The 19,108-nt window shown below is 49.4% G+C and overlaps 2 protein-coding genes across 3 annotated transcripts in view; one reads left to right on the top strand and one right to left on the bottom strand.

Moving 5' to 3' along the window:
• Positions 1-1,112: 1,112 nt before the first annotated feature.
• LOC118508281 (solute carrier family 23 member 2) lies at positions 1,113-5,645 on the top strand. 2 transcript variants are annotated; one of them, XM_036047923.1, is made up of 4 exons: positions 1,113-1,285; positions 1,500-1,679; positions 3,354-4,873; positions 4,937-5,645. In XM_036047923.1, the coding sequence occupies exons 2-4, from the start codon at positions 1,539-1,541 to the stop codon at positions 4,989-4,991; spliced, it is 1,716 nt and encodes a 571-aa protein (XP_035903816.1). In that variant the 5' UTR covers positions 1,113-1,285; positions 1,500-1,538; the 3' UTR covers positions 4,992-5,645. The 2 variants fall into 2 exon arrangements, with proteins under 2 accessions (XP_035903816.1, XP_035903815.1); XM_036047922.1 differs by having other exon boundaries at positions 1,113-1,308.
• A 2,554-nt stretch (positions 5,646-8,199) lies between these two features.
• Positions 8,200-19,108, bottom strand: part of LOC118508280 (serine-rich adhesin for platelets) — a 43,138-nt gene continuing 32,229 nt past the window's right edge. Inside the window, exons 11-12 of the mRNA XM_036047921.1 lie at positions 12,204-17,166; positions 8,200-10,288 (exon numbers count right to left, since the gene is read on the bottom strand). Coding sequence (XP_035903814.1) covers positions 10,237-10,288; positions 12,204-17,166 — 5,015 coding nt within the window. The 3' untranslated portion in view covers positions 8,200-10,236. The remainder of the gene's footprint in view (positions 10,289-12,203; positions 17,167-19,108) is intronic.

The raw sequence follows: 19,108 nt of genomic DNA, 5'->3' as shown, positions 1-19,108 counted from the left end.
TGGCAATTCGGTTTAACGTCTGGTTACCCCACCTCCGACGTACAGGCAGACCAGATGCCTAGTCTGCCCACCCCACTCCCTGTTTAGCCTTTCTCCACCATCCGCCCAAGGGGTTGGGAAAGGCCCGTGAACCCAAGCTTGGATATGTGGTGGGGAAAGTTACCACTCTGTACGACGGGGACGTGACGGAATAGGAGTTGGATAGGAGAGCCCATAAACAGAGCCTTACAAATCTTCTTACTTCCGTCGAAGCTTCTTATTTTACTTAGTGGCTGCACGAGGCCTCCGTTTACCATTGCGCTAAGGGCCTCCAAGGTCCACTATCTGGAAGTCAGACTCGACTTCCCGTCTGTGACCCATTCCCGGCACGAGCTGTACAGGAGCCAACAGCGTGATCTTTGTTGAACTGAGACCGAGTTTCCTGGGTCATATCAGCATCACGCGCTCAATCTTAGCTAGATAAAGAAGGAGTAGAAGATTTGCACTCCCTAGCATTACTAATTTAAACGGAACTAAACATGTTCCAAATTTGTCCAGCAAACAGGCACTTCATTTGCTCTTGCTTTCGTTTGTCCTGATCGTACACAGGGGGATGGGCTTGCCCAGTGGCAGAGTTAATGGACGAATTAATTAATGGCCTATGTCAAACGCTACGATGCACCAATAACGGTGGCGTCGAGATTTGTTGCCTCTACCGTCAGTTGGTGTTTTATCGGGGCCATTTTTCGGGTGCGATTACATTATATGGTATGCTAAAACTAACAGCAGCTTGCCGGACTAGCTTGTTGAAATCCACTGGCCCCATGGCTAGCCGGCGAACGCGTTCCAGTTGGGTACCCGAAGTGAAGTTATATTTTATCATTGATAAGACTAGACTAGACCTGCGACTAAAATAGGAACGGGCACAGACAGGCACAGGCAGCATATTGACAGTCGCCCCAACGGTTTTATGGCCGTCGAGTGCCGTAAAGAATGGAAAATTACTTTCCCATACGTACCCAGGTGGGGTACGCTAGAAGTAGCCAGCCAGCCAACACAGCACGGGGCTACAGGGGAAGATAGCGTAGAAGCAGGACAGAGATGCTGCTGGAGGACTGGCGCTAAATAACGTGCACAAGTCGAGACTGGATGCGAGTCAGTTGCGAGCCAGTGGGGAGCGCGAACGTTTGAACCGGACGACGTTTGCAAGTGTCTCTTGCAGTGTTTCTTAGTGGGGTTCGGGATCGCTCGCTGATTCCTACTGCATATCGATTGAGTTACCGAGACAATATCTCTCGTTTGTTTAGTGAGGATCGTTGAAGAAAAGGGGTAACGCTAGTTGAGTCAATCAATATCGATTCAGAGTGGCATGCAGAGACCGCGTGCTATGTAACGATCACTTAGCACGGTCGCACATTGCCGTCTAGTCGCACCAAATTAAAAGCCCCGCAAACAAGGCTTCTAATCAATTCTAACGCTTGGTGCTAATCGATTCGCGTAATCCGTGTATCTCCCACCAGCATTGATTGACCCATTTGGTGGAAGCGCAGTTTCTCGAGATGATGGACACCGAACAGCAGCATGCGCCGTGTACACCGGAGCCGGGCAATGGAAAAGAAGGCAAGGCTCGTGGTGCAGACATAAACTACGGCATCGACGACAATCCACCATGGTACTTCTGCATCATGATGGCGCTGCAGGTGCGTATACTGTGCTCAGCTGGGTAAAGACACGGAAGATAGCGTGTAGTGCAAACCGATTGTGGACAGTGTGATTGTGAAGTGATTCGCGCGCTCGATTGGATGGTGTAATCTGGTAACTGGTTGTAATTGGCTGTAGTACAAATATTGTTCCATTCATCGATTGTTTGCTTCGTCCAGGAGAGTGGTGTGCGGAATAGTGTGCGATAGAACTATGAACTAGACCAGACATGTGAATCATGCGGCTCTTCAAGTTTAGAAGGCCTTTAAGTTGATTGCGTCCTAATAGAAGTGCAAAAAGCTTAATGTGCTTGTCCCGTGCTCAGACACCATCCTATCCGGCTACGGGCAGAAATAAGCTAATACAAGCCAGAACTGGTCGGCCGCGACCCTTCGAGGTTATATTGCCTACAAGAGAGCTACAATCAGAGCAATTCGTCCATATCTGGAGCGAAATAAGATTAAGCTTAATTACCCCAGACATTGCCTCGGGTGTTTGTTGATTTGTGGCTGGGGTGGGCTTGATACCAGCGGCGAGGCCAATTTCTTCATGAAATGGTTAGTTACCAAGTGAAATGGTCGGAATTGGGACAAGACATATTCACACGAAGTTCACCGTGTCGCGCTGGGTATCTTCACGAAGCGATGACTCTCCTCGGTCGATGAAGACAGGAAGAGTTAAGAACTTTTATCGCCAAGGTTTTGTGGTTTAAGCCTGCTAGACTTTTTCTCATGGGATTCTCTCTGTTCAGTTTGTCGCAAACTACTGTTGCTCTGAAAGCCAACGTTGCACAAGCCATCAACGAGATTCAGGACGATTTATGCACCAGAGTCATGGAAAGTTAGAGATAAAATCCGTGGTGTGTAATATGGTCGTTCACGAGACGATCACAATTGTACAGAGTGGTGATCGCCTGGGAGTTCATAAGGAACTCGGATGAGTCCTTACTTTAGGTAGAGCGACTTTCAATGCTAGCAGTCTCGAGTGGTCAATCTCAAAGCATTACTCTACCTGGTGCAGCGAAGACATTGAGGCCTTTCTGTGGGTAGGACGACTCTTGAATGCTCTTGAAAGGAGATGGCGGTACGTTGGGATGGAATGTTTACCAGACCTCACGGGCGGACAAGTTCTATTCCATTTAGAGGAAATATTAATATCTGAGTTAAGTCTTCTTGTTTGCTCTATTTGGCTTAATTGTACCTTTCGCTACAAACAATTTCATGCTCAACCTGTTCCGGCATCCAACGATGTCCAAGGACCGTTCTTAGCATGCCAAACCTGATAGGAAATTAAGACATTAGACAATGGTGCTTTTATCGTTGTGAAAATCAATCTTGATATAGAGATCCAGAGCATCTTTCTACAAGGTGTGGAATATCCTGGTCACGATAGACGTCTTTGTCTGCTGCGGAAGCTGACTTTGTACCAAGAACTTGATATGGACGAGTCATGGATTGTGAATAATATTTCTCAACCAGTGATGCATCATCGTCGATCAAAGAGACTCCCAGCTAACCTCAGAAGAGATCAATAGATTCTTTAGTACTCAAGAGCAAGGATCAACTGATCGTCCTCGCCTGGCCTGGAAAGCCTGGTTGCCCATTGGGTGCTTCTTGAGCGTAAGATTCAATCTAAATACAATTAATTGAGTCCCCTGTTCTCTCTTTCCCCAGCACTACCTAACGATGATCGGTGCGATCGTCTCGATTCCCTTCATCCTAACGCCCGCGCTCTGCATGAGCGACGAAGATCCTGCCCGTGGCACCATCATTTCCACCATGATCTTCGTCACCGGACTGATCACATACCTGCAGGCAACCTGGGGCTGCCGGCTACCCATCGTCCAGGGTGGTACCATCTCCTTTCTCGTGCCCACGCTCGCCATCCTCAACCTACCCCAGTGGAAGTGTCCACCGGCCGAAGTAATAGACGCGATGACCGAGTCAGACCGTACCGAACTTTGGCAGGTGCGGATGCGTGAACTTTCCGGCGCCATTGCCGTAGCAGCCGTGTCGCAGGTTGTGCTCGGGTTCAGTGGACTCGTGGGCAAGTTGCTGCGCATCATCACACCACTGACGATCGTACCGACGGTGGCACTGGTGGGCATAACACTGTTCCAGCACGCGAGCGAAACAGCCTCCAAACAGTGGGGCATAGCGGTCGGAACCACCGCCATGTTGACGCTGTTCTCGCAGGTGATGTCCGAGGTACAGTTCCCCGGGGTCGCTTACCGGAAGGGTCAGGGATTGCGCTTGATCTGGTTCCCGCTGTTCAAACTGTTCCCTGTACTGCTCACGATCGCGATCATGTGGACGGTGTGTGGGGTGTTGACTGCGACCGGCGTTTTCCCCGAGGGACATCCGGCCCGTACCGATGTACGGTTGCGGGTGCTGCAGGATGCCGAATGGTTCCGCATACCGTACCCGGGCCAGTTCGGGTTGCCGACCATATCGTTGGCCGGTGTGCTGGGCATGTTGGCCGGTGTGATAGCCTGCACGGTGGAGTCGATCAGCTACTATCCGACGATCTCGCAGATGTGTGCGGCACCACCGCCGCCGCTGCACGCCATTAACCGGGGCATCGGTATTGAAGGACTCGGCACCGTGTTGGCAGGGCTGTGGGGATCCGGCAATGGGACGAACACGTTCGGGGAGAATGTGGGCGCGATCGGTGTCACCAAGGTGGGCAGCCGGCGGGTTATTCAGTGGGCCGCCTTCATCATGATTCTTCAGGGCGTCCTGAACAAGTTCGGTGCCGCCTTTATCATGATACCGGACCCGGTTGTCGGTGGCATCTTCTGCGTAATGTTCGGCATGATAACAGCGTTCGGACTGGCAGCGCTACAGTACGTGGATTTGCGTTCGGCCCGCAATCTCTACATACTGGGCGTATCGTTCTTCTTCCCGCTGGTGCTCTGTCTGTGGCTGCAGCAGCATCCGGGCGCGATCGACACAGGGAATGCAACGGTCGATTCGACACTCTCGGTACTGCTCGGCACGACCATTCTCGTTGGTGGTGTGTTGGGATGCGCACTGGACAACCTCATCCCTGGTACGCCCGAGGAACGTGGGCTGGTTGCTTGGTCGAAAGAGATGGCACTGGAAACGGACAGTGGGGATGGACTGCCGGCGGGCGGTATACAGATGGAACGGAACACGTTCGATTTCCCCTACGGAATGGGGTTGATGCGACGGTAAGCAAAGATGGCGGCAGATGGTGGACAAGCAGGCTTCACCATTATGCTTCTTTATTACAGATGGAAATGGACCCGACACGTACCGTTCCTTCCAACCTACAAGATGAAGCTTTGAGGACCAACTTTCCAAGAATAGACGAAAAATTGACACGGAAGGTTTCTACTCATGCCGCTCATCGCACACTGCCGTAACGGATTAGTCCTTACACTTTGGATGCAGTTGCTCTGGGACACCATGCAGTTGGACTGGAATTCATAATGTGGATGACTACAAGGAACTGTGCGCGAGGTCTGGCAACAGTTAAAGGAAGACGTTAGCGTAGCGGACGGGATGGAAGATGCAAGTAGATGGAGGAAACAATGGAAGCGACATCAAACTAATAAGGCAGGCAACAAATGATGCTTTGGCATGAGTTGAAGCCTGGACATCAAAAGCTCAAAGAACTAGGCTGAGGCGTCAAGCGAGCCAGCCTGAGAGCCTTCGAGTGCTGAGGGCCTCACCCATAATTTTGCGGTATAGGAGCAGCTGCACTAAGAGAAGGAGATTGAAAGAACCAATTTAAGATCATCTGCAAGGAAACATTCTTTAGGAGGAAAATAGAACAGAGCAGACATTATTAAAATGGATAAACAATAAATCGCTCAGGACAAGCAAAAGGCATTGTTGAAGCTCTAATCCTCACAGAACTAGAACGATCACATGCATGTTGGTCCATAGAACTAGAAAACTGATGTCTTTTCAAGTTGAAATATATAGAAACAATTACAACTACATTAGTGTTAATCAACATGGGCAACATCGAACCTAGTGTTGTTCGTAAGCAATTCGCTTCCAGGTTGATGCCATCTTTACGGACATTAAAGCAGCCTTCGATAGTATGCCTCACATCGTTCTAATTGACAATGTTGATAAGCTAGGCTTATATGGCTGCGATCGTAGCTGTTCGATCGTTCCTACGCAGTAAGGCTGGATTTTTGCATTTAAGGATCGCTCCGTGCATGCCCCGGTGTTCCTAAGGGTAGTAAGCTGTGGCCGTCGCAGTCCGTGCTCTACATCAACGACCTGTCGATGGTGTTTCCTGGTGAAGCTTTCTGTTATGCATCGACATAGCAGGGACATAAAGCAGCACATAAAATTCTGGGACTCCTGGTGTAAGCGAAAGGCCCTGAGTCTATGCTATGACTAATTGATACGAGGCTGTCTTTAGATTGCTAGGATTGGTTACAAACATGATGCTGAAGTTCCGGGACCCCCTCTGTACCAATTCTTTATACTGCTCCTTGGCTTGATCGCCGATGGAAAATGCGAACACGGTGTGGTGTCCTTCCTCGGCCAGTTCCTTAGCGCGGCTCGAGTCCTTTCAAGGTAGAGCATCGTCAGACCATAGACCTATTGGACCAGGCATCTGCTGCTCGAGTTGCCATAGCTCGACGAACGCATTCAATGTGCAGACATGGGCGCTCTCACAACAAGCAGCTATGTATGTGGCTACCAGCTCGGTGGCTCACCACTCCCACGAGTCACTCTGGTTAAAGACCTTGGTGTGTGGCTCGATGACAAACTGACAAACTGGCGTGCCAACAAATTATTGGGCCTCATCAACCGAATGGCGTCTGAGGTCCGTGATCCATTGTGCTTGAGGGCGTTGTATTGCTGCTGGGTCCGTCCTATCTTGGACTACGCCAGCGTCATTTGGTCCCCTGCAGGTGTCACCTCTATGGATAGGTTGGAGAGGGTACAACGGAAGTTTTCTAGAATCGCCGTAAGGCGCTTCTCCTCCATACTCGGTACGGTGTCAATTGCTCGTTGGCTTAAAAGACCGTCCTTGTCAGGCGCACAGACTATTTATTGCCAACATCCTTCTTGCCAACATTGACTCCCATACCCTCCTGGCAGCCATTCCCATCTATGTCCCATCCTACCGCTTGCGCGTTCGCCCTCCACTCAAAATGACCCTTGCATGCGCGCATTATCTGACTTCAATTCAGTAGGTGATTTGTTTGCCCATAGCATGTCCTTTGCTTCATTCCGTTCCCTTGTATTGTTTTCCTTGTCCTAATGTGTTCCGTCCCGTGCATGACGGTTTAGTTATATGTTTATTTTTTATATTATTGTATCAGACGCTGCTGGAAAGCCCTCGAGGCAACCAGTTTAAAATAAATAATAATAATAATAATAATAATAATGCCTTCATTGTTGGAATTCTCAACGGTACCATAGAGTATCCAGCGCTCCTCTCGTCGGTGGTTCTACACGTGCCAGCCAGGTCGAGGGAATAGAGTCGGCTTTTGATTAGTCCGCATGCTATGCTGGAAATCTCGGAGCCTCGGACTTCGTTTGGTTCAGTCGTCTCTATGTGTTGACGCCTCAACTCGGTTAGTGAGGTATTTGAGTTGGTAATGTATGCGACATAAACAGTGATGCGAGTAAACGTTTTGAGATAAAATCTTTCGCCTGAGCGTTAAAAATAATTTATGCTAAATGTCCGCCGGTTGTAATTAAATAAACAATTAATCAAAACATTGGACTACTGTCCATATAATCGTAAAATATCATTCCGATCCTGTAAATAAAGCTTGCGGGGCGAAGTGACCTTTTTGCTCAGGAGATATCGTGGTAAATAAGTGTCATAAAGGATCGCGCAGTTACAACGAGCCTTTTATAATTAAGCGGTCTCATACGAGGTCTCTTAGAAGAAGATTGAGAATATTTACTTATCGTGGGATTTTGGTTATCAAGATGCTTGAGGCATCAAGGCCTCTACGTCTGAAAGATGATGCTCTCGTGGGAGAGTGGGCCTGAACCTTTAATTATCCAACTCGTTGACTAAGATATCTCAGCAGTCGAAATTCTTAAAGTGACTTTACTAATGAGGCTGATCAGACGGGGATGTCTTTTGGTAGACAAGGACCTTTGGAAATAGCAAAGTCTGTTGACCGACAAGTTATATGTTACGAGTAGAGAGGATATATTAAGTGATGAGGCACCTTGCACGAAAAGAGCCATTGGAGGACGATGGCGGACGGTCATTGCATCCTTGTTCCAATTTTGAGGTATAATATTGAGGTTAGCAATTCTTAAATATCCTCTTTGCTCTATGAAGTCCTCAGAAGAGATTACCCTGATTAAAGTCAGATTTTTCTACTAAATTTCTAATTAAATGTAGCTGTGCGGGTTTCATCCACAAGTCATCCACATAGTCGAGTATCCGTCCAATTTGAAGGAGTCCTAGATTTTCACTGTTTGAAGCACTGAAGTAAACATACCTTTGGGATACTCAGCGGCGTGTGTCATCATGTCATACATTCCGTGCGTCTAATTCCGTTCAATCTAGCTTTTATTCTGATAACTTCACAATACTCTGTGCTATCCACTCGCGGTAGCCGATACCAGTACCGTCGATGGTGATTAACCCGGTTTTTTATTAAGTTCTACCCAAACGAACCCCAAGTCCCTGGTGTCCCTGGGCACGGTTCGCACCCACTGCACAGGTGGCTGATCCTACACAGAGAAACGATGAATTATTGCTATAGTCTTGTTTATTATGGGTGTAATGATCATTTGGCATCGAATCATTTGCTAAAACTCATGCTCCTCGCATCCCTACGGGTGTACGGAAAACCGACACGTGTTTGCGTTCGATTATTGCGCTGCTATGGATTTTTTTTTTCAAGATGAACCATATTTTCTCCGAACCAAACTAACTCGCTCGCTATCCACAACAACAGTCTAACCCTTGACGTACGTGTCCGCCGCAACACCCTTTTGCCTTCTCCTTTAATCACAGTATCTCTTCCAAATGTCTCGCCGCGAATAAAAACCGATTGCTCGTTAACTGTTAATTTATTGATGCTTTTTTGTTTATTGCCGTTCCTAAAATTCTCTCCGGCCGTTTGTAAAACTGTCCCGGAGCTTAATCATACGAAACTGCCTGCTCCAACGGAGGGTTTCGTAGCGAAGTAATAGTAGTTAAAAAAGTAGCCTATAACAACGATCATCCCGGTTAGCCGTATCCGTTTGCCAAAGTTTTGTCTCCCGTGTTGTCCCGTTGGTACCCGCTTCAAGATCTTTCATCCTTTATAATAAACGCTAACTTTTAATAAAATCAAACACGTCATGGTGTCATCAAATCAATCGCGTTCGCGTTCCGGATTTGGTTACCGGCCCAAATTTTGCTGAACGATTCCAACCCTTACTTTCCCACATAATGGCACATTTTGACCTTCCCACTCTCAGTACTTGGAACATCTTGCCTGCGTCTAAACAACCCGACGAGTCTCGATCTTCCGGTGGTAACTTAGGGCAACCTACTACAACTAGTGCGGATATATGATGCGATCAGAAAGGAAAGGCACCGGAATTGTAATACACGGCGAAGCAAACATTAGAAAATGAGTGAGAGTGTGTGTGTTAGTGATTGAATCCTAAGTCGAGTGGCAATCAAAATGGCGTCATGACACAGGATGATCACCACCCTCTGTGGTGGTGATGTGCAGAGTGCCTTTTGTACCAGCTCGAACAGGATATCTTGTTTGAACTGTGTCGATGTAATGTTGATGATGCAAAAAATGGCGAGCATAAGAACGGAAACTCTGCAGCGAGGTGGAAAGAAAATGGTGGCCAAACATGATCGATACTCCATGGAGACGCATGGTGATCGTATGATATCCACGATTTCTCTTGAGGGAGATGGAGATTGATGTCTTGTGTGTCTTCCGGTGGGGATATTGTATTGCTGTGCCCTTCTTCCTTCTGCCCGCAATAGGAGGACAAGACGGGATTGAACGTCTTGCCGAGTATGGGTGTGGCTGTGTGTCCCAATAAGGACAGCATGCAGGGCAAGAATGGGATCTCTTGGGTTTTGGGTAAAAAACACCGTTTAAAATATACGTTAAAAATTCGTTCAGTGATCACGCCCTTTTAAAACCCTCCTATCGATCTCTTATCGATCCCACCCTTCCTATCCCTGTCCGGTCCCTGAATGTGTGTCCCGCTTCCGGCATTTCCGCAAACCTTATTTTAATGATTTAATTTATTATTTGGCGATTATTGTTTTGGCTTTCGTTTTTCTTTTCGCCGTTTTTCATTGCTTGATTCTGAGTGGTTTTGTTTGTAAGTGTAGTTTGGCCTAAATGCAATATTTTCTAGTCTATTACGTTCATCTAAAATAACGCCATTTTGATTCTCCCTAGTACGTTACGATATGACACCGCGACCTACAACATTTATCTTCTATTCCTTCCCCCCACACACACACGCAGACAATAATTCACTAAAGGACGCTACTACTATTAGTCGATAAATGGTTGACAATGGCTGGTGGATGTCTTCTTGGGCGCGGAGCAAACCTTAGCAGCGTCTACGCATTGTCTGTTGATTTGGACGTTGACGTGGTCCGTGTGCGATAGTTTCTGTGGAACGGGCGGCATGCAATCAGATTCGAAATTAGAATTCCACTTACACACATACACATTTATAAACGGGATAACTCATCACTTCTAAACGGTTCCTCGTATCTCCCTTCTCTCTCAGAGTCTGCTAACCTTACCTAACGGATGGAACTCCCTAGACCAAGGTAGAGGATCAGGTGCAAAAGCGAACAATTGGAGGCAAAAGCGCTAGAAGGAGATGGTAGCTAGTTCACAAGAGAGCTTAGAGCTTCAGGCTCATCATGAAGCTTCGGTAGAGTGTGGAACGATGGCGGGTTGGCGGGTGGGCGGAGTTTTTGCTTCACCAGCGGGCGTTGGGTGGATGGCGGCGGGCAGTATCCGGGGAACCGGGCATACCGATGGTGGTTGGAACCCGGAGCAAGAGGGAATAGAGTCGGCTTTTGATTAGTTGCAGTGCTTTGCTACGATGGCGGTGGCGGGTTAAAAAGGTAAGGGATAAGGACGTTTGCTCACTATTTCACTATGCTGGTAAGAGATGTGGTAGTCACGGGTTTTAGCAACGGTTGGAATATCAAACGGACACATACACGACCATATAGTTGGGGTCCTAGTATTTATATACACCTCTGAGTAGTGGTTTATATTTAACATACTAAAAGGCGAGAAAGAGGTTAAGGTTCGTTTTGGGGCGTTCCGGAAGCCGAGGCGACAGCGGCGCCGGTCTTCACACGGCAAGACCGGGGTTCAACTTTACTTTGCTATGGATAAAATCAAGTCAAAGAAAGCCATAAATGGCAGGCCGAGACCTCTCGAGGTTGTAGTGTCAAGGAAGAAGAAGAAGAAGGTTCGCTCACTTTGCGCTCGCCGAGGACGAAATGGTACTCTCCGGTAGGCTTCTTTCTGAGGACAGCAGCTTCAATAAGGATAGAGCTAGGGAAGGAAGGGGCCTTCTTAGTGAGAACTTTGATTTAAAGTGAAGGCAGTGCTACTGTGAGAGGGTAAAGCTACTGCATGAGGATCGAGGTTCCTAGTGTGGGCAGAACTCCTTAATGAGTACAGAACTTCATAGTGAGTGGGGAGTTACTTCGTGGGAACAAATATTTATACTGACACTGTGAAAAGGCAGAGCTACTGCATGAGGACCGATGTTCATAGACAGGACAAAGCTCCATAATGAGAGCAGAGTTGCATTGTAAGGTCAAAACCAGTTTCATAGTGGCGAACTTCACAGGGCAGAGTTTCATAGTGAGGGTTGAGCTGCATTTGGAGAGCAGAGCTTCGTGGTAAGATTAGGTCCGAGCTTCATAGTAGGAAAGACTTTAATAGTGAGAATAGAGCTTCTTTGTGGGCGCAGAGCTACTTTATTAGGGTTGAGTTACTGTGAGAAGCCTTAGCTTCATAGTGAATGCAGAGCTTCTTTGGGAGGACAGAGCTTCGTAGTGAGGTCAGAGCTTAATAGTGGGCGTTGAGCTACCTAGTTAAAAAAGACCCTAATGGTGAGGTTTAAGCTCTTTGGCGGAGGGAGAGCATTGGAGCAGTAAATGCGAAGTAATAAGAACCATCATTAAGGTGACATCTAAATATAGATCAGGAGCTTGATACATTAGCCATGAAAATGACACCCAACGACCCAAGTCGTACAATAGTTTAAAGCTGTTTGTTCAGAATACCTGCATGTGATAGGCCCTAATCAAGAAACTTAAGGACTTATGCAGTTGACCAATTAAGTGGATTGGTCAGAAAATACCCAGATTTGAGTTATAGTTCTTCGCCTAGCCTAGAGTGATGAAATTCGTAGCCTGTTATTCGATTGTTAGCTCTTATTTACAAACAAGATACGGATGGTAGAACAGACCAGTGATCGCACCCTTAGATTGCTCCAAACGACAAATATAAAAAAACGATCAACACTTAAGCCTCTTCGGCTCCCACTTACTTGGTCAGTGTGCCACTATCGTACCGGCCGCTGTAACGTCCCGCTTCGCGTAACGCCGTTGGAGTCAGCAGGGAACTGCTTCTCGTCTCGTACGGACGAAGGGTGCGTGATGCGGTGCTGCTGCTGTTGCTACTCCCGATGCCATAGTTGTCCGACGCCGACAGCGTGTTGGAGGAGGAGGAAGACGTCGTGGTGGCGAGGTTACCGTGGCTCGCCGACCCGTCCCGAGCATGGTCCTTGAGCAGATCTAGCGCAATCGATGAAGAGGATGAAGCGATATTAGACGATCCGCCATATCCGGCACCGCCGGCCACGAACGAGGAGCGACGTCTCGGTGTGTAGGTTCCGTACGACGACGGCACGGCACTACTTTCGTAGTACGTGTTGCGTGTATATTTGTGGTTGCTGGTGGTGGTGTTGTTGTTGTTGTGGTGGTTGTTGTTGATAAGATTGTTGTAGTTTAAACCGTCGGTCAGTGGATCGTCGTCGGTCGACAGGAGCCGTGACCCGGTCCGTGAAAGTGATCCTCCCATTGTCGGCTGCTGCTGACGATGGTGATGATGGTGGTGGTGATGGTAGTGTGGTGGTGGTTGGTGATGTTGGTAGTCGGTGCCGGATGCTGCCACCAGGGGCACCACATCCAGGCTACTGTTGCGCAGTCGTGCAGCGCTTCGGTTCGCCTTGGTGAGGTTCACCATCGTCGCGTACCCGCGATGGTGGTGCTCGGTACGGCCGAGCGTAGCGTAACCCGGCGTCTCGTACTTACCAACTCCGCTGAAGGATGATTCTTTGTTCGGGCGCAGGATGTAGGATGTGGAGCCGCCGCGCGACAACGACTTCTCACGCATCGAACCGACACTGCCCGCATTGGCATTGCCACCGTAGTATCCGTAGCTGTTGCTGCTGCTGCTGCTGCCGCCGCCGGTGTCCTTTAAATGGCCGGATGCGGAACCAGCTCCACCGAGCGCACCCAGATTGCTGGCCGAGGCCCGTTTGGCCGGTTTCTTCGTGTCGTTGAAGCGGGTGTAGAAACTCTTGCGCCGGATGCGTTCGATGACGCTCTCCGCGTCCGGATCTACTGGGGAGACAGAGTGCAGTGGTGGGTTGGAGGTTAGTAGTCGCACCGAGGAATGGCGCCGGGACGCGGCGGACGACGAGGGCGCCGGCGATGCGGAGGAAGAGTTCAGGGGCCGACCACCGCCCGAACCGCCGCCACCGTGCCCCCCGATCAGCTCGTCCGAGCACACCGACCAGCTGTCGAAGTACAGCTCGCGCTCCTCCGACGGCGAGAGGAACGTGCTGGACGAGTTGTCGTCGTACGGGCTACTTCGCGAACCAGACGAGTAGTTGGTAATGCTATCGTACGACGGTGTCAGTGTGCTGTAGTGATGGGAAGGATTGTTGTTGATGTTGTTGCTGTGGCTCATGCTGTTATATCCGCCCGGCGAGGTTGCCGTCCCGGTTGGCACCAGTTCGCCGGGCAATGGTGGCGGATAGCTGTAGTTGTTATTGCCACCAGTGGTTGGTGCCGCCGACAGTGTGGAGCTGCTAGTGTGGTTTGTGGTGCCGTTGGCAGTGTTGCTGTGACTGGGTAGGGGCTTGGTGCAAGCGCTTAAACTAGGTTTGCTAGGATTGCTGATGTAGTTGTTGTTGCTGTGGTTACTATGGTGATGGAGTAGTGGCTGTGTCGGTAGGTTGTTACTGAGATGGATGCTGTTGGCCTGCTGCAGGCGCTTCAACTTTTCCGTCGCCGAGTGAACGGCCTGCTCCAGGTCAATGGTTAGGGCACGGGCACGACCCTTCCGGTCCGTGTCTTGCGGCGGAGGGCGTTGCATACCGTTGGAGCCACTATCCGTCTCGGCGGTAGCTTGCTGACCATGACTTCCGACGTGTACTCCATTGATGCTACCATTGCCGGTGCCGGCGCTGGTGTGACTGCTGCCGGCGGCGGTGTTGCAACCGGTGTCGCAACCAGGACAGCCATACTTGACCGGTATCTGCGACTGGCCCACACCCGAAGCCACCTTAAACTTACGCTGCTCGTAATCACCACCGTCCACACCGTTCGACAGCAGCGTGTCCATCGGCAGGACGGTGTCACTTCTTGCGCCACCGTACATCTTTTTGCGCAGCTGCTGTGTTGGGCCCGGCAGCAGCGAGTCACCGTTCCGCATCCGGCCCGACTCAACCGGGACCGGTTGCATCAGATCGGGCATCGGTGCCAGGATGCCTTCGTCCACCGACCGGCCGCTCGTCATGATGTGGCTAGATGACTTGGTATTAAGAAGACGGTGGTGAGCGTTATTGCGTGAATCTTTTTCTATCTTTTTGAAAAGTCCCAGTACCTTGGTGACGCCGCAGCGATTGAACGTGCCCGGCATCTCCTCCACACTAACGGCACGCTTGATCAGCTTCGATTCGGTCAACTCGGGCAGCTTCGGTCCAGTGGATAGTTCGCGCAGATTCTTGATGACTGTGTCGATGCGGGATTTGCGGGATCCGGCCGTGGCCTTGCCGATCGGTTCGTCCGTTGATGGTTTGTCATCCGCCTGGGCGCCCTTGGCGATCGTTTTGCCGACCTTCTTTTTATCCTTCTTCAGGGTGACGGGTTCCGATGGTTTCAGCACGTCCGGTGTGACTCCATCCACGATCTGGCCCGAACCAGGAACCATAGCAGGGACAGCCGTATCTGGCAGGGATTCGTTGGACGTTACCGAGGTGATAGTTGCTGCTGCAGTGGACGCTGCTGCTGATGCTGAAGCTGCAGCGGCAGCTGCTTTCTTCTCCTTGCTGCTTCGGCTAGTGTCCCGGAACTTCTCGAACCTCTGCCCGATACTTGCCAGAAAGCCTTGCTTTGGTTTCTTTTCGGGCGATTTGGATTTCTCCTTAACCGTGGACGGTTTTTCGGTCGATGACGCATTCTGAACGCCCGCAGGCTCCTCCTTAATGGTGACCGTTTTGGTGGTCGTTTCTTTGCAACCTTTCGGAAGCGGCCCTCCGTCGACGGGCATCGTGGTAGTGGTCACCACAACCTTGCCGCTAGAGTCGGTCGTTTTGGTGACCTTCTTCACGATACGAATGACTTTTTTCACCTTCTTCGGTGGACTTGTGGTGGAGGTCGGTGTCCCATTCGTGGCCGATTCTGCCACCGGAGTTGTCGGTGTGGTGGAAGGTTCGACTTTTGCAGCATCCAGTGATTCTGCCTCACTAACAGGTGATTTTAGCAACTTCAGTTCCTTCGGTGGCGTAAGCTTTGATGCTGGGAAACTCTTAGGACGAGCTATTTTACTAACCGTGCTGGCAACACCGTTGGCAGCGGCTGTTGTCGGTGTGCCATTCGATTGTCCCTCCGTAGATGGTTCTTTGGGAGTTGCGATGGGCATAGGTTTAACGCTGGTCTCCAGTTCTATCTCACCCGCTACGGACAACTTGGCGCCATCTTGTGCAGTCTCCTTGTAGGGGTACGACTTGGGACGCATTAGTTTGGATTCTTTCTTGATGGTTGCTCCAGCGATCGTACTCGGACCTTCCTTTGTATCTGCAGCATTTGTCTCTACCTTTTTAACTTTCTTCACTACTGTCACTGTGGGTGGAGTGGCTTCTGCGGTATCGCCTGTCGATGATTTCTCCGAGACGGTAGTATCTCCAGCTGTCGCTGCCTTCTTCACCACCTTTACCTTCTTAACCTTTACGATCTTCTTAACCGGTGCTGCAGCTTCTTTCACCTCACCAGCGCTGCCGTTCGTTGTTTGGACGGTACCGTTCTCAGACTTCCCATCGCACTCAGCACATCCCGGTAGTTGACATTCACTCGTCGCTGGCACCGACGACACGGGCGTTTCATCATTGCCACGCAGTAGCTTCGACATCTGGCTTCCCGCAGCCAGGGACGTTATGTTGGTAAGATCTTGCAGCTGTTCCTGCAACATTGACAGCGTTTCGGCCGGTGTTCGATATGGTTCGGATTGTTTCACACCTTCATCGTCTAGGTCGCGCGTACGCGAAACGCTTCGTCTCGCACGATCACCGATCACCGGGCCCACCGGCTCATCGTCCGGCTTGCCGTACTTCTCCAGGAAGTAGCTCAACCGATCGGTGATCGTATCGTTGGCAAGCTTCTCTCGCCGCTGCTGCCTATCCGTTGCACCTTCCCGCAGCGTAACTCCACCGGACGAGTAAGGGGAGTTGCGGTCCGAGGATGAGGCTGAATCTCGTTCGTTCGCCGTCGTGCCCATCTCCTTGGGTGTGTCGAAAAAGTCTGGCCGCAGGAAACGGGACAATCGTTTCGTAGAGGCAGTGGGGTCCGGACTGCTGGTGTAGCGTAATGGTGTTGTGGTAGTACGTGTACCCGGCGTGGTCAGTGTGGTGGTGTGTGGTGATGGAAGCGGCTTCCGCAAGTGGTCGTACTCGCGCACAAACGCAGACATACCGGACGAATCACCAGCGCTGTTGTTGTGGCCTGTCGTTGGAATGCTCGTACCGTACGGGGCGTACTTCTCGTACAGTGGTGCTGGCGTTTGGTAGGCCGGCGGTGGTGAGAGTATGTCCCGTGGTTGACTTCCACCACGGCGCCGTAGCTCGCTGTCCGCCGGGGAGCTCCATCCCGCCGAACCGTACTCAGCCCGTTCCGTTGCGTCCAGTGATCGATTGCCGGAACTGTTGCTGTAGCTTCGACGGTATAGGCGTTGGTTAGCAGCTGCAGCTCCTCCCGCTTGCGACGTCCCAGCGCCGCCGTTCTGCATCGAAAGGGTGCGGGAAAGCTTACGTGCCTGTTGCGGTGGAAGCTGCGCTAACAACTGCTCCTGCACACGCTGGGACAGAGCGGGCGTAATGCTGGACAACGTTTCCAGGTCACGCTTGGACAACCGCAACTGTGACAGATCGAGATCACGAAGATCCAGATTCTCCTCCATCGAGCCACCATTGTTGTCCGCTGTCGTCGGATCGGGTTCTCCAGATTCACCTCGCGCCAGCAGCTGCTGCCGGTAGCCATTCCCGGTGCTGACGTTGCTTGATACGCTGCTTTCGTCATCATTACCACTGCTCAGGGCGCTGGAAGTTACCGGTGTGTCTCTACTGTCACTGCTCCCGATGCCGTTGCCGTACGCGGCCAAGGATGCCAGATCCTTGTAGAAGGAGGAGGAGGAGGTGGTGGAGTTCGGGGCAAGGTTAGAGGCGGGCTGATGGTGATAGCTATATCTATTGTTATAACTACTACGAATGCTGTTGCTGCTGCTGTTTGGTGGCACTGGTGGCGGTTGCTGATGATGTTGATGATGATGGTAGGTTTGGGTTTGGTTGCTGTTGCTGTTATTACTATTCGTTACATGATTACTTTGTGTTCTGAGTCTAGTAGCGCCTGGAAGAGATGAAACGGGCGTGGGCGACACGGAGTACAGGAGTGGAGGGGAGATAGATACACGTGATGGGGATTATTATTGACCAGGAGAAAGATCACATCGGGAAGATAGAAGAGAGAGAGAGAGAAAGAGAGAGAGAAAGAGAAAGAGAGAGAGAGAAAAAGAGAAGGTACAAAATTTTGCAATAGCCAAGAAACTTTTTTGAAATGATTTTTAAGGTTTGTTTTTCGTTGGGTGTAAAGATTTACTTATAAGAAAAATAATTTGGAACACAGTTTAAATTTTGTCTCACCACAGCAGCAACCGATGAGGGATAGCATTCATATTCTGAAGGGGAAAACAGGTCACCAGGGATAATGGAGCAGAACTAGGGAAATGGTGTGGGTATGAATGCAACTGATTTGGGGGAAAAAGGGACACGAGATGAGCTCAAAATGATGACCGACGCTACCATGTTCTAGGGTTTCTGGAGGACAGACACAAAATCAACGTGCATACGTACCTGGGATCTTTTGGTGCTGGGCGCCATTTCGCTTTTGCTCGCTACAGATGTGAGGTTCATTTATTGCTCATGCACAAGCAACGCTACTGGTGTTGAATTTTATTTTCCGTACGAATACTAAGCATTTAACAATAAATAATAGCTAACACTTGAACAAACGTGAACATTAGGAAAAAACAACAACATGCAGATAGGAGGAAGGGTGAGCTGACGGGGTTAAGCAAGTTGGTGTCTTAATTTGTAAAACTACATAGAAAAAATTGATTGGCTATTTGTTTTATTTTATTTCATTTTTTTTTATTCAGTATCATTTTGTCTTGTGTAACTTCTAGTGTATTGATGCAAATACCAATTCGACTACAACGATAACACAGTTCTATCAAAACAAAGTATTTTTTCTGTTTTCTCTTGTTTTTCTTGTCCATAATCACACACAAGCAAAAATATACGGTTTTCAGCTACAATATAAAATGGACAAAGACAATCGGTTGTCGGCAAAAGCTAGTAAGGGCATGCTTTTACATAGTTTTTGCTAGTGTTTTTAGGATATTTTGGTTTTTGATTGTGTGTGTCCCGTATTTATTTGTAGTAAAACGTTGAAGTATCTAGAGATGTATGGGTATGCATTAAAAAAAGACTAAAAAAAAGAAGTCAATGCATTAAATTTAGCTGGATTTCTATGTCCAAGTACCAGACCAGTACCAGTGGACTTTCGAAAATCACCTGGGACTTTAGCCGAGGCTGTCATTAAAATGAACGTAAATTTTTATCTAACTCGTTCTAGGCCTTGACTATCAGGATGCCGCTCCGTCTTTAAAAATGTCTATCATAAGTCGTCAAAAAAAAAAAAAAAATATTAACAGGTGCCTCGAACTTAGAATAATTGTCACACAGGCGGCAACATCTCAGATGTGGATAGCGAATCCTGTTTCACAATGTCCATCTGGTCCAGGATATTCTGCACGATTGAGAAAGATGTTCTGACCTCAAGATTCTATGAGGGAACGGCCCAGATGGGATTAGAACCCCGGTTCTGCCGTGTG

Source organism: Anopheles stephensi, chromosome 2 (genome assembly GCF_013141755.1).
Source record: "Anopheles stephensi strain Indian chromosome 2, UCI_ANSTEP_V1.0, whole genome shotgun sequence".
Classification (NCBI taxonomy): Eukaryota; Metazoa; Arthropoda; class Insecta; order Diptera; family Culicidae; genus Anopheles; species Anopheles stephensi.
The sequence above is the reverse complement of the archived record's forward strand: the minus strand, read 5'-3'. Positions and strand labels throughout refer to the sequence as shown.

What these genes read in the sequence shown, in the direction of transcription:
- LOC118508281 (XM_036047923.1), top strand. Translation starts at nt 1,539, where the DNA reads ATGATGGACACCGAACAGCAGCATGCGCCGTGTACACCGGAGCCGGGC. An exon ending in GCATCATGATGGCGCTGCAG is followed by an intron (nt 1,680 to 3,353) that starts GTGCGTATACTG and finishes CTCTTTCCCCAG; the next exon opens with CACTACCTAACGATGATCGG. An exon ending in GGAATGGGGTTGATGCGACG is followed by an intron (nt 4,874 to 4,936) that starts GTAAGCAAAGAT and finishes TCTTTATTACAG; the next exon opens with ATGGAAATGGACCCGACACG.